The sequence below is a fragment of the Nerophis ophidion genome, linkage group LG24 (assembly GCF_033978795.1).
Source record: "Nerophis ophidion isolate RoL-2023_Sa linkage group LG24, RoL_Noph_v1.0, whole genome shotgun sequence".
Lineage (NCBI taxonomy): Eukaryota > Metazoa > Chordata > Actinopteri > Syngnathiformes > Syngnathidae > Nerophis > Nerophis ophidion.
The window spans coordinates 21,713,521-21,726,406 of NC_084634.1; the positions used below are offsets into that span (position 1 = coordinate 21,713,521).

A 12,886-nucleotide genomic window follows, 5' to 3' on the forward strand; every position below is an offset into this window, starting at 1 on the left:
CTGTGTAGAGTTTGCATGTCCTCCCGTGAATTCATGGGTTTCCTCCGGGTACTCCAGCTTCCTCCCACATCCAAAGATATGCACCTGGGGATAGATTGATTGGAAACACTAAATTGGCCCTAGAGTGTGAATGTGAGTGTGAATGTTGTCCGTCTATCTGTGTTGGCCCTGCGATGAGATAATGACTTGTCCAGGGTGTACGCCGCCTTCCGCCTGATTGTAGCTGAGATACAGTAGGTACAGCGCCCTCCGCAACCCCAAAGGGAATAAGCGGTAACAAATGGATGGATGGATATTAGGGCTGCAACAACTAATCGATTTAAATCAATTAAAACCGATTATAAAAATAGTTGGCGATTAATTTAGTCATCGATTCGTTTGATGTATGCAATGTGCATGCGCTGAGGATCTTTTTTTTCCCCCCTAAACCTTTATGTATAAACTGCAACATTTACAAACAGCTGAGAAACAATAATCAAAATAAGTACAAAAACAATACAAAACAGCGCCAGAGAGGCACCGAGGCTACGTCTCATGAGGTGGCAGTAAGCCAGCCAATGATGTGTCATGTGCAGCTCAAGTGACCACGCCATATTCATTGCCTGGAAACATTCGAAAAATGGCAGAGGGAAACAGGAGCGATAGTTCAGCGGAGAAAAATCTTGAGGTTAATGCTTCAATGGAGAAAAGTGTACGACCTAAGTCGTCCAAAGTGTCGGAACACTTTACTTTAAAGACTTCAAAGAAGACAGTTTCCTGCAAAATGTGCAGCATTGGCATCGCGTGGCACGGAAGGACAACATTGCTTCGGGAGCACCTGAAGCGGAGCCATGTGGGAGCCATGGATGAAGGGAAGAACTCACGGTACGTAACTTTAAGTCCTGAGTCCGGATAAATTGATCCGTTAGGTCCGAGATTTTTTTTAAGGCAGCGCTGCATCAACTGTTGTGTGCTAACTTTCAGAGTGTTAGTAACGTGTTGGAGAGTGGACGACTATATTTTCTGTGTGATTATGAGTGGCAACAGGCATTCATGAGTTAAGCACGGGAGCTCTTTTTTGTGAGTAACGTTAACTTTATCCCTTTGTTGCAACATGGGGCTGATAATGTGTCTCCGGCACATTTGACTCCAATTTGAGAGCGAAAATGCACGGTTAACAATTTGGAAATAAACATAAGGGACAGAAATATCTCAGGTTTGTTTCATAATGGATCAATGTAGCCGGGCCCCAAAAAGCCAAATGAATCTATTTAGATTTGAGTGACACTTTAGTATAACTAAACGTTATGACAGTGCTGGAATATTTCATGCTATTATTCAGAGGCAGCCTAAAATGAATCCTTTATTATTCACAACAGAAACGTGTAAAATATCTGAACCAGTTATGATGATTTATATTTGTGTGTTATTATTGGTGTATTCTGCAACTCCAAAGTCCATTTATTTAATTTAGCTATTTTTTTTATGTGCTGGCGTATTTGCCTTTTACGTCAGAAATGATTAATTAAATCAACTGGGTGTGTACTGAGTTACATGTAAATGATGCTACTATGTACATTCATAATATGGTTTCTTTAATTTCAGAAAGACACAAGCCAGCATTAGAGACTTGGTACAAAGGAAGGTGTGCACACCACATCAAGCGGCTGCATTGACTGATGCTACCTGAATATGTTGCTAACTGACATGAGGCCACTATTAATGGTGAAGGATGAAGGTTTTAGACAAATGATTCAGGTCCTCAACCTTGGTTACACTCTTCCCTCGAGGAACCATTTTACCAAACTGATGGAGAGGAAGTACGAGCAGACATTCCAAGCAGTACAGACTGACATAAAAGCCACCCAGAGCAAATTGCTCTCACTACTGATGTGTGGACAAGTGTAGCAAAGGAAGCCTACCTTGGCAATACATGCCACTACATTGAAGACGAATAGAACCTGAAGTCAATCTGCCTCACGACCATGCCACTAGAGGAAAGAAATTCAGCATTCAACATTGCAGTGTTTGGAATAGGTAGTAGACAGGTTTGAAATTCCCCTAAGCAAAATTGTGCTATTGTGCTTGACAATGGTGCATTTAAAAAAAAAAAATAATAAAGAAATAAATACATTTTGGGTAACACTTGCCTTGTTTTATTTGGAAAGTCGAAAGGACATTGTGCCAGAACAATTTCCCTTGTGGATCATTAAAGTTTGTCTAAGCATGCTGTTTTTTAAAATAAAGTATTGAAAGGGATAGCAATGTGTGTGTGTGTGTGTATATATATATATATATATATATATATATATATATATATATATATACACATATACACATATATATATATATATATATATATACATATATATACACACACACACACACACACACACTATCATATATATATATATACACAAACCAATATACATGTATATATATATATATATATATATATATATATATATATATATATACACAGCTATACACACACATATATATATACACACACAAATATATATATATATATATATATATATATATATATATATATATATATATATATATATATATATATATATATATATATATATATATATATATATATTAGAGATGCGCGGATAGGCAATTATATCATCCACAACTGCATCACCAAAGTCGTCATCCACCCGCCGTCCACCCGAACCAACATTTTATCAGAACCGCAACCGCCCGCCCGTTGAAAAACATCAGAGGTCGGCCACCTTTACCACTCTAAGAGCTATTTAAACCCCTTTCACAGAGTAAAGAAGACAATGGGAGCCGCTAACGTTCTCGCGAATATTCAATGGTGTTCATCCTGATGACAAGAATAAGGGTGTGCTGTGAAGCCATTGCCTTTGACACCTTCAACAACATGTACAAACCGATTGTTAGTCCAGCAACATGTTTTTTTTTTTGTTTGTTTTTTCAAGATGGCGCTGCTGTAGTGGCTGCTGTAGGCAGGAGCGCTGTGCTCTTGTCTCATCCTTTTGTGTTTCCCTCTTGTTTTCATGTGTTATTATATTTTTTTGCCTTTTGGTCCGGGACCCTTTGGGACTGTGTGACAAGACGTGTCACTTTCGTGACCTCTGTGGTGCTTTTTTTGTGGACTTCTGGATCTGCCTCCCGGGAGGCTTTTGGCCATGGAGACCAGCTGCTGGGTGTCTGCCACACCGGAGTCGGTTTGGAGGGACTGGAGGAGATGCGGATGAGGGGACAGGGCTGCGGAGCTAGCACAGAGCGCTGGGACGAAGAGGCTTCGCGGTGTCTTGGCTGGGTGAGCAGGTGTCGGACACCTCAGTCTCCTTGGACATATCATCGCTCATCCATGCGGACTGGACACTGGCCGAGAGTGGAGTCGGCTGTCTTGGTTGCTTTGATGGGTCTGCTCCTGTCTCTGGCCATGCTGCCTCCACCCCAGCGGACGATGGCGTGGAACACTGCAGAGGCCACCACAGTGGATATGTTTCTTTTACTTTTTATTCATAGCTGTATGTAAAAGTGTCTGGTTGTATCTGCTGCTTTAATGTCTATAATGTCCTATGTGTTCTTTGATGTTTCCCTCTTACACACTTGTAAGAGGGATGTGTACTATGGCTATGAGTAGTTGTTTTTTTCCCTTGCCCTCAGTCTGCACCCTATCTCCAGGGCCCAGGCTAACACCGATTTTTTTATTTTATTTTAATCTTCTATTCCCCCCCCCTGGTATACCTGTATCTCATCTTTTTTTTGTAAGGGGCGCTGGAAGCTGGCAGACCCGTCAGCGATCCTGTTCTGTCTCCCTTTAATGTTTGTCTGATCTTGAATGGGATTGTGCTGAAAATTGTAATTTTCCTGACGGAATAAATAAAGTACTATCTAATCTAATCTAATGTCGTATGCAGCTTCCGCAATCACACATACAAGATTGAAAGGCATACTGGGTGATACAGAGTACACTGATGGTTGTGATATAAACAATTTTAACACTCTTACTAATATGCGCCACACTGTGAAGCCACACCAAACAAGAATGACAAACACATTTCGGGAGAACATCCTCACAGTAACACAACATAAACGCGACACAACAAATACCCAGAATCCTTTGCATCCGTGACTACGCCTGGATATATTTTACGCCCCCAACCCCGCCCACCTTACCGACGCACGATAAGGGGGGGGGGTTGCTGCTAGCAGGGTGTATAAAATAGTCAGGATGTGTCATGGATGCAAGGGATTCTGGATATTTGTTGTGTTGCGTTTATGTTGTGTTACTTGTGTTACTGGGAGGATGTTCTCCTGAAATGTGTTTGTCATTCTTGTTTGGTGTGGCTTCACAGCGTGGGGCATATTAGTAAGAGTGTTAAAATTGTTTATATCACAACCATTAGTGTACTCTGTGTCACCCAGTATGCCTTGCAGTCGTGTGTGTGTGTGCCACACACAACATGTTGCTGGACTGACAAGCAGATCGTACAAGCTGTAGAAGGCGACAAAGCCAATGGCTTCATAGCACATCCTAATACTTATTAACTGGGTGACTGCCGGCAGTCAATCTAGAGAATGTTTGTGTCTCCTATTGTCTTCTTCGCTTTGTGACACGGGTCCTAAATGGCTCTTTGAATGGTAAAGGATACCGATCCTAGAACCATGTATATCAAATATTTCCGAATGGTTCAACCGCCACTCGCCCGAATCTAATTAAAATTTATTTTTTCGTCATGTCACCCACCCGACCCGCGGTTTATCCGCGGACTCCACAGATGAGACCGCAAACCGCGCACCTCTTATATATATATCTATATACAGTATATATACACGTCTATATACTTACATATATACACACACACACACACACACACACACACATATATATATATATATATATATATATATATACACATCATACACACACATATATATACATACATCCATATATATATCGTACACACATCCATATACACACACACACACACGTATAAATGTGTGTGTGTGTGTGTATACATATGTGTGTCTGTAAGTACGGTTTGTATATGTATATATGGATGTGTATATATGGATGTAAAATATAAAAATACTAAATAAAAGCCATAATGTAAAGAGTAATGGCTGAAATATTACTAATGATGAATAAAAACACAAAGATTTGTTTTCAGATGTGATTTACCATTCATATATATATATATATATATATATATATATATATATATATATGTATATACATATGTATCTGTATATATGTATACACACATTTATATACATATATATAATGTATACACACACATTTACCATTTTTATTCGATTATTTCATTTAAAATGAAATATCACACTACTGCCATTATTGAAATATGTTCGTATTCTATAATGATACAAATAATACTAATAGATTAATATTTTTTATCCATATGCCAATTATTTTATAGTATCGGTGAAATATTATCAAATAAATTGTATTACTCAACTGGTTTCCAAAAAGAGGTTGATTAAGAAAGTATTCTGATATTGTGGTCTTTTTTTTTAAAGGCGGTGACCTAATAATACGGATGGAAATCTTCCAACTAACGACTCGATTCTCGGAGCCATGATTCGATGCAGAATTAATTCTGAACTCAAACTGTTCTCGCAAAATATTTATTTAGCATAAAATGATAATAAAACCTTTTTGTGTAACCCTGCTGTCACAGAGATGCCATAAAAACATGTAATTAATAATCAATCATTTGAAGAGGACATATGTATGATTCATTATTGACAGTACAGCCCCTAAGCAGCATCGTTATACAACATAATGTATGAATGTTAGTATAAAAGCAAGTTGTAAAAGTATTTATGCCCAAAATGTAAGTATTGAAAAAAGAGAAGGCACTTCGAGGCAGCTGCAAACAACGCTGTGCCCTTGTGGACAAATATGTGCATTACACAAATGAACGACACCGCAACCTCAAGGATGAAAATTGTTTCTTAGAATATTTACGCTTCCACTGTTTGCTTGAGGATCCACACCTCGTTCCTGCGGTTGAGGAGTTTAAAAGGGCTGTCGTAACCCGCCACGTAGTACGGCTTGTCCACAAACTCAACGCCGTCCCTCTTCAGGCTCTCCACCAGCTTTAGCAGCTCCTCCTTCTTCAGGTTCTCATTGGAGAACCCCCCGTATGTTCTGCTCCAAAAATGCACAACAGAAGCGTTTATAAGTAGGGATGCTCCCAGCAAGGATTTATACAGATCATCCATGAACAAGATCGCCTGATACCACATCCAATCGATCACATGTATTAACATATATACACATTTCGCACATTTTTCAATGTATTTATCAAGAGTGCTATTGACACTTTAACAATATCAACACAATACTTAAACTAATTCCGTATTATCTTTCACTAAGTACAATTGTTTGTGCAAAACAAAGTCAATAATACAAAATAAAGTCAAAAACTATAATCGACTACTCTTTTAACTCCTTTTTACCCTCAAAGTCCTCCTGTGTTTAGGGACATATTTTCTGAACTTGTGAACGAAAGTAAAACTGATTTTGAGGAAATAAAATATCGATGTAATCACTTTAGTATCGATCATGTGATTATATTACCTCTGATGTCGACACCTCCAATTTATAGATCGATCCGTACCCTTATCTCTCATGGCTGCAACAATGCTGACACAACCACAGAGTCTTCTCTCCAGACTTTTATTTTGTTAACTTCCTGTTAATAGCTGCTTATTTTCTGCTGTAATGCCGTTCCATCTACACTTCTTAAATATGACTTATTTCTTGGAGTTTAAAAGCTTAGTGGTTAGCATAGATACTAGCAGCTGCTTCTGGCTTGCTCTTGGTGTGTCACATGTTTAACCTCGTAATCCAGGTGATAATGCTACTTAATAACAATACTTAGGATACAAAGAAAGGCAGTTTTTTTGGGACATAATGACGGTGATTATTATTAGCTGCTAGCTTGTCAAATGGGGAACTAACAATAAACAATGGTGATTACATACTTTTTTTTTTTATGAAAATTGTCCGATACCCGATTGGCGGCGGCTCATTTAGCACATTTTTGTTGTTGTTGTGGTTACTCACCTGACGTACACTGTGAACTCCTTCCTGTGCTCCACAAACACATCCGGGTCGCTCGGTTCCGGGGGGTTGGCCTGGTGCTTCACCGGGATGAAGAAGGACACTGTGAAGTGGGACTCGCACGTGGGGCCGGCACCTGGGTCAACGTGGCCTGTCACAGGGGCCGTCATCTCCACCTGGACCTCTTACACAGGAATCGCACCATGGAGCCTCAAATAAACCGTCAATTATTTGAAGGAAGCATCCTGATGTTGGTGAAAACATACTGTTGACATTGTTGCCTTGTATGTACTTGAATAACCTGCGGAAGCCGGTCGCCATGGCTTCATCCAGAGATGTCCCAGTCAGGGTGGTGCTGACCCACTTGGTGGGCGCGTAGGTGCGGATCTCATAGTCAGTAGCCTACAGCACACAATACAAAGTTAAACTTGTGTTTATTCAATTTCACAATACGAGTGACAATTTTCGCTGACTTCCTATAAAACAAATATTGTAACTACAATATTACATTTTGCAACTGCAGCTAATTATGCAATCCTGAGTATTTCAGAATCAGAAATACTTTTATTAATCCCCGAGGCCTCAATTCTAATGTTGTAATGCAATACACGCATTTACCCTTTTTTGGATGCATCTAAATGCCTTAAAAAGGTTAAAAGTGTCTTTGCCATATTTTACAAACTACAAACTGTGTTGTTATTTATCTTCAGGGTCTGCGGGATAATCTAGTCCAGATTTGAGAAGTCCAGGTAATATGGTTTTTAATCTGCATCTGCTCTAAAATGGTTCCCTTTAAAATAAAGGTTCAGATCAGATCAGAAATACTTTATTAATAACCAAGGGTAAATTAACATTTTTAGCACAATCCCATTCATGAGCAGACAAACATTACAGGGAGACAGAACAGGATCGCTGACGGGTCTGCCAACTTCCGGCGCCCCTTACAAAAAAGGTGAGATACAGGTAAACAATGGGGGATAGGGGGTTGGGGGAATAAAATCGGTCTAAGCCTGGGCCCCTGGAGAGGAGGTCCAGACTGAGGCCAAGGGAAAAAAAATCCAATCCAATCCACTTAATTTTGTACAGCACATTTAAACAACAAAAATGTTTCAAAGTGCTGCACAACAATAATAAAAACGATATTCAAATATTATCCGTAGCTCCATCAATGACTGAATAAAAACAATTAAATGTAAAACCAATATAAATATAAATATGATTAAAAACTATTTTAAAGGGTAAAAACAATTAAAACAATAAATAGAAATCAACATTTAAAAACACAAGAGGACCATACAAGTCATGTCGTGTTAAAAGCCAGAGGAGAAAAAAAGTGGGTCTTAAGACAAGACTTAAAACACTCCACTGTGGGAGCAGTTAGAACATGGAGGGGCAGAGTTTTCCAGAGCTTAGTCTCCGCTGGTTTTAAGTCTCGTCTTGGGCACCATAAGCTGGAGCTGGCATTCGGACCTCAGAGCGCGCGCAGGAGAGTAAATTTGGATGTAATGAGGTGCCAGTCCATGCAAAGCTCTAAAAGCAAACAGCATAATTTTAAAATCAATTCTAAAATGAACAGGGATCCAGTGCAAAGTCTCAAGAATTGGAGTTATATGCCCGCGTTTCCTGGCCCCTGTTAAAGGTTGTGCTGCCGGCAGCATTCTGCACTAACTGCAACCGGGAGAGAGCTTTTTGGCTAATGCCAGCATAAAGTGCATTGCAGCACTCCAGGCCACTTGAAAAAAAAGCATCTACGACTTGTTCAAAAAGGCTGAAAAATAAAAATGGTTTTAGCTTTGCTAAAAGACGAAGACGATAAAAACACGATTTTAAATTGCAAATGACTTGTTTGTCAAGTTTAAAATCACTGTCTAGAGAGAAGCCAAGGCTGGTGACTTTGAGATGCACATCATTTTGCATTGGTCCCAAGCCAGTAAGGGCTGGACCAAATATTTAAAATTTCCGTTTTTTTCCTCATTCCTTTTTAAAACATTCTGGGTTAACCAAGCCTTGACGTTGCATAGACAGTTGAGAAGGGATGTCAAGGGGCCGTCGTCTGCATAAAAGTGATAAGACACTCCTTGCCTCTTAAAAAACTCTCAAAGAGGGAGGAGATACAGAGAAAACAGGATGGGGCCTTGAATAAAACCCTGAGGGACACCACAGTAAAGCAGAGCAGAAAAAGAGGTGGCATACCCCAGCCTGACAGAGAGGGACCTCTGAACCACTCTCAGTCCCCTTGACACCCACACAGTCTCTCAGGCCAGGCGGTCTAAAAGAAGTGTCTGGTCGACTGTGTCAAAGGCAGCTGTAAGATCTAAAAGCACTAAAATGGCAGAGCTGCCAGAATCAGACATTAAAAGCAAGTCATTAAAAACCTTTAAAAGTGCAGATTCAGTACTGTGCAAAGCTTTGAATCCAGACTGAAATGGATCTACAGTGCTATTTTCATCTAAAATAAAAAGCTGCAGTTGCGCCAAAACACATTTCTCCAAAATTTTTGACACAAAAAGTAATTTAGAAATGAGCCAAAAATTTGACAAACCTGTTGGATCAAAACCTGTTTTTTTAATGTTTTTTTAAATCAAGGGGCTCAACAACAGCACCTTTACAAATAAGAGGGCACCCGGCCAGAAATCAAGCTGCTGTTGATGATGTCCCTAACAAACAAAGTCAATAGAGTCCCAGACTTTTTTTTTTTTTAAGCGAGGGGGGACTGGGTTTGTGGGACAGGACAAGGGTTTTAGTTTGTCAACTATTCCTGTTAGCTCAGGCAAGGGACAAAACACAGCCGAGCACTGAGTGGCCACATTGAAACTCAATGGAGAAGGAGACAAATTTGCCCGAATAGGAGCAACCTTGTTTTTAAAAAAAGGAGATAAATCTTTCACAAGTTTCACTTGTAATCTCAAGTGAAGTGGCTGGATTCGGATTAATAACAGAACTAATAGTTTTAAAAAGAACACGTGGCTTGCTGACACTATTTTAAATTAAGTCGGACGGATATGTTGTTTTCTCAGCTTTAACCACACTTTGATCATTCCGACAGTTATCTTTTAGAATTTGATAAGAGACCTCCAAGTGAGGGCAGCACGGTGGGACAGGGGTTAGTGCATCTGCCTCACAATACGAAGGTCCTGAGTAGTACTGAATTCAATCCCGGGCTCTGGATCTTTGTGTGGAGTTTGCATGTTCTCCCCGTGACTGCGTGGGTTCCCTGCGGGTACTCCGGCTTCCTCCACTTCTAAAGACATGCACCTGGGGATAGGTTGATTGGCAACACTAAATGGTCCCTAGTGTGTGAATGTTGTCTGTCTGTCTGTGTTGGATCTGTGATGAGGTGGCCATTTGTCCAGGGTGTACCCTGCCTTCCACCTATGTGCAGCTGAGATAAGAGGAGATGCGGATGGAGATACAGGGCTGCGAAGTTGGCGCTGAGCGCCGGGACGAACAAGCTTCACAGTGTCTTGGCTGAATGAGCAGGTATCAACACCTCGGTCCCCTTCCATGCGGACTGGACACTAGCCGATAGTTGGTTGCTTTGTTGGGTCTGCTCCTGTCTCTGGCCATGCTTCACCAACCAAGACCCCCGACCGGTCATGCGGGCGCCGTGCCAGACAGCGACCAAAACCATTGCTGTACTTACTCCCTTGGGAGTGCAGAGGACCACACCGCGTCAGGATAAAGCGCCAACCGGGCTTTCACCTTTACCAGTCGGCCGGATCGCAATAAACCATTGCATTTGTTTAGACTGGCCATACGTCCTGTTTTCCACGGATGTGTCGTCTTTTGCGAGTCTGTCCAGGCGGGCTTTTTTACTGCTTCAAATCTCTGGCATCTTGAATTAGGGTTGCGTGTATTTTCAATGTACGTTCAGGGTTAAGAAGGGGTTAAAACAAAAATTGTGGAGGCGAGCGCATTCGGCAGCATTCGTGAGAAAGGGGCAAAGACAGAGAGCGCTAAAGCGAGGGAGTGGAGAGACAGACAGGACACAAGAGAGAGAGAGAGAGAGAGAGAGCGAGACAGACAGGACACAAGAGAGACACCAAAACATAAATGCAACTTCACGGATGATTTGTGGAAAAAGTGTCTGTGTTTTCGTCCTGGCCGTGAAACATGGGAAGCAGAATGCACTGTGTGCAAAGCAGGAACATATGTATCTGTAGCAAATAAAGGGGCCAAACATCTACAAGCCCATATCTACACTACAAAACACAAAACAGCTTTGTAGGGCGAGACCTCATCTGCTAAAGTGTAGGGCGAGGCCTCATCTGCTAAATTGACAGAGTACTTTGTGCAACATGTAAAAAGAGAAGACATTGTAAAGAGGGTGTTTTAGCATTCCACACAGTCAAACACCATAACATTTACAGGTTGATGGATTGCACCAGTGCTTTGCTGAAAAAAGCATTCCTAGACTGAGACACGTCAAACAAGTTTTCAAGTGCACTGCACCAAAACAGAGGGGATTATCACCAGGGAGGTGAGGAGGAAGACCAGGGAGATAAGGAAGGCCAAGACGACTAAATAAGAAGAAACGCAATACACTACTTGTACTTTTTTTGTTTTAAATGTTGACTGTGCATTATTTTTTATTTTTTTTACACGGGCCTAAAATAATTGGCTCAGAAATGTTTTTGTTGTTTTAACTGATATTGTGAAAAACCCTTCACCTTGGTGTATTCTCTGAGAACCTGTTTTTGTTTCATATGTTTTGAGGCATTATTTATATTTTTTACATTAGAACAGATGGAAGATGGATGTTTTGAGGCATTGTTTATGTTTATATACAAGAGGTTATTTTGAATATTGCTACCTCTGCACGTTTTCTAAAACTGTGAATGTTAAAGAATATGTGTGACTTATTTTGTTATACTGTCAACAGAGGAGAACAAATGCTTTATTGAAATACCTATATTATTTATAAAACAAGTTCGAGTATCATTGGCAAATTGTCATCTAGTCCCGTCCTTGGCACGCATATATGTGTCCTCTTTTTGGGATTTCAGAATATAGTCAGCCTACATTTGTTATAAAGAATATTTACAAAACATTTACATGTGCATTCTTGTCGGTATTTTGCACTAGTCACAATATTATGGTGTTGCAAGTAAAACAAAATATCCGTCTAGTATCGACTCTAGATCCGTATCGCCCAACATTCGCATCGCAGGGTAAGATCTGCGTCACGTGTGACGTCATTAGCTGAAGATTAAATACCTTGTTTACGTTCGTCTCCTCGGGGGTTGTGAATGCCGGGTGCTGTAGTCCACTGGAGAAAAGAGTTTGTCCAATAACTTTAAACATGACTGCGGCAAATGATCAAATCACTGGTGGAATAATTGAAAAGAAACCGGTGAAATATTCACGAAGGATAGTTCAAATACGCGAATGGAATAAGTTGTGTATCCAATTGGAAGTGCGTATCCTTGCTAAATTTATCCGCAAACAGTCAACGTTCGGACCATACTGGTTTGGTTTGGTAACATCGCTTCTGGTCGCGTGATCTCAGGTAGAGCTCCAACTGGCTAAGGCGCACCAATCTGTCGCGACCCTTATTTTTGAAACGTCACTTCCTGTAACGTGAATCCCGTGTGCCAATTCACGTTCAATGTGTACATTCGTCGGACCAAATTTTTTTAACGATTAGTTCAACCACCACACGATCAATACTTGAAAAACATTCCAAAATATACGATGTTGTGACCCCGTCAACAAAAAAGCTATATTGTGACGTTACTTTTTAACCAGGTGGGGGCGCTGTTCCTCAAAATACTTTACAATGTAATTTTTCATTAGGCAATCCAGATCAAAATATTTGAAAAACATAAA

General features: G+C 40.4%; 1 protein-coding gene across 4 annotated transcripts; it reads right to left on the reverse strand.

Annotated features, from left to right (window-relative positions):
* Nucleotides 1-1,553: 1,553 nt before the first annotated feature.
* On the reverse strand, nt 1,554-12,840 carry hebp2 (heme binding protein 2). Of its 4 annotated transcripts, none has more exons than XM_061886075.1 (5): nt 12,275-12,840; nt 7,324-7,459; nt 7,061-7,241; nt 5,986-6,139; nt 1,554-1,970 (listed from the first exon to the last, which is right to left on the reverse strand). In XM_061886075.1, exons 1-5 carry the CDS (start codon nt 12,359-12,361, stop codon nt 1,947-1,949), a joined length of 582 nt encoding a protein of 193 aa, XP_061742059.1. In that variant the 5' UTR covers nt 12,362-12,840; the 3' UTR covers nt 1,554-1,946. The 4 variants fall into 4 exon arrangements, with proteins under 4 accessions (XP_061742059.1, XP_061742056.1, XP_061742055.1 ...); XM_061886071.1 differs by lacking the exon at nt 1,554-1,970 and adding an exon at nt 2,580-3,440; XM_061886072.1 differs by lacking the exons at nt 1,554-1,970; nt 12,275-12,840 and adding an exon at nt 2,570-3,440 and having other exon boundaries at nt 7,061-7,239; nt 7,324-7,461.
* Nucleotides 12,841-12,886: the final 46 nt, after the last annotated feature.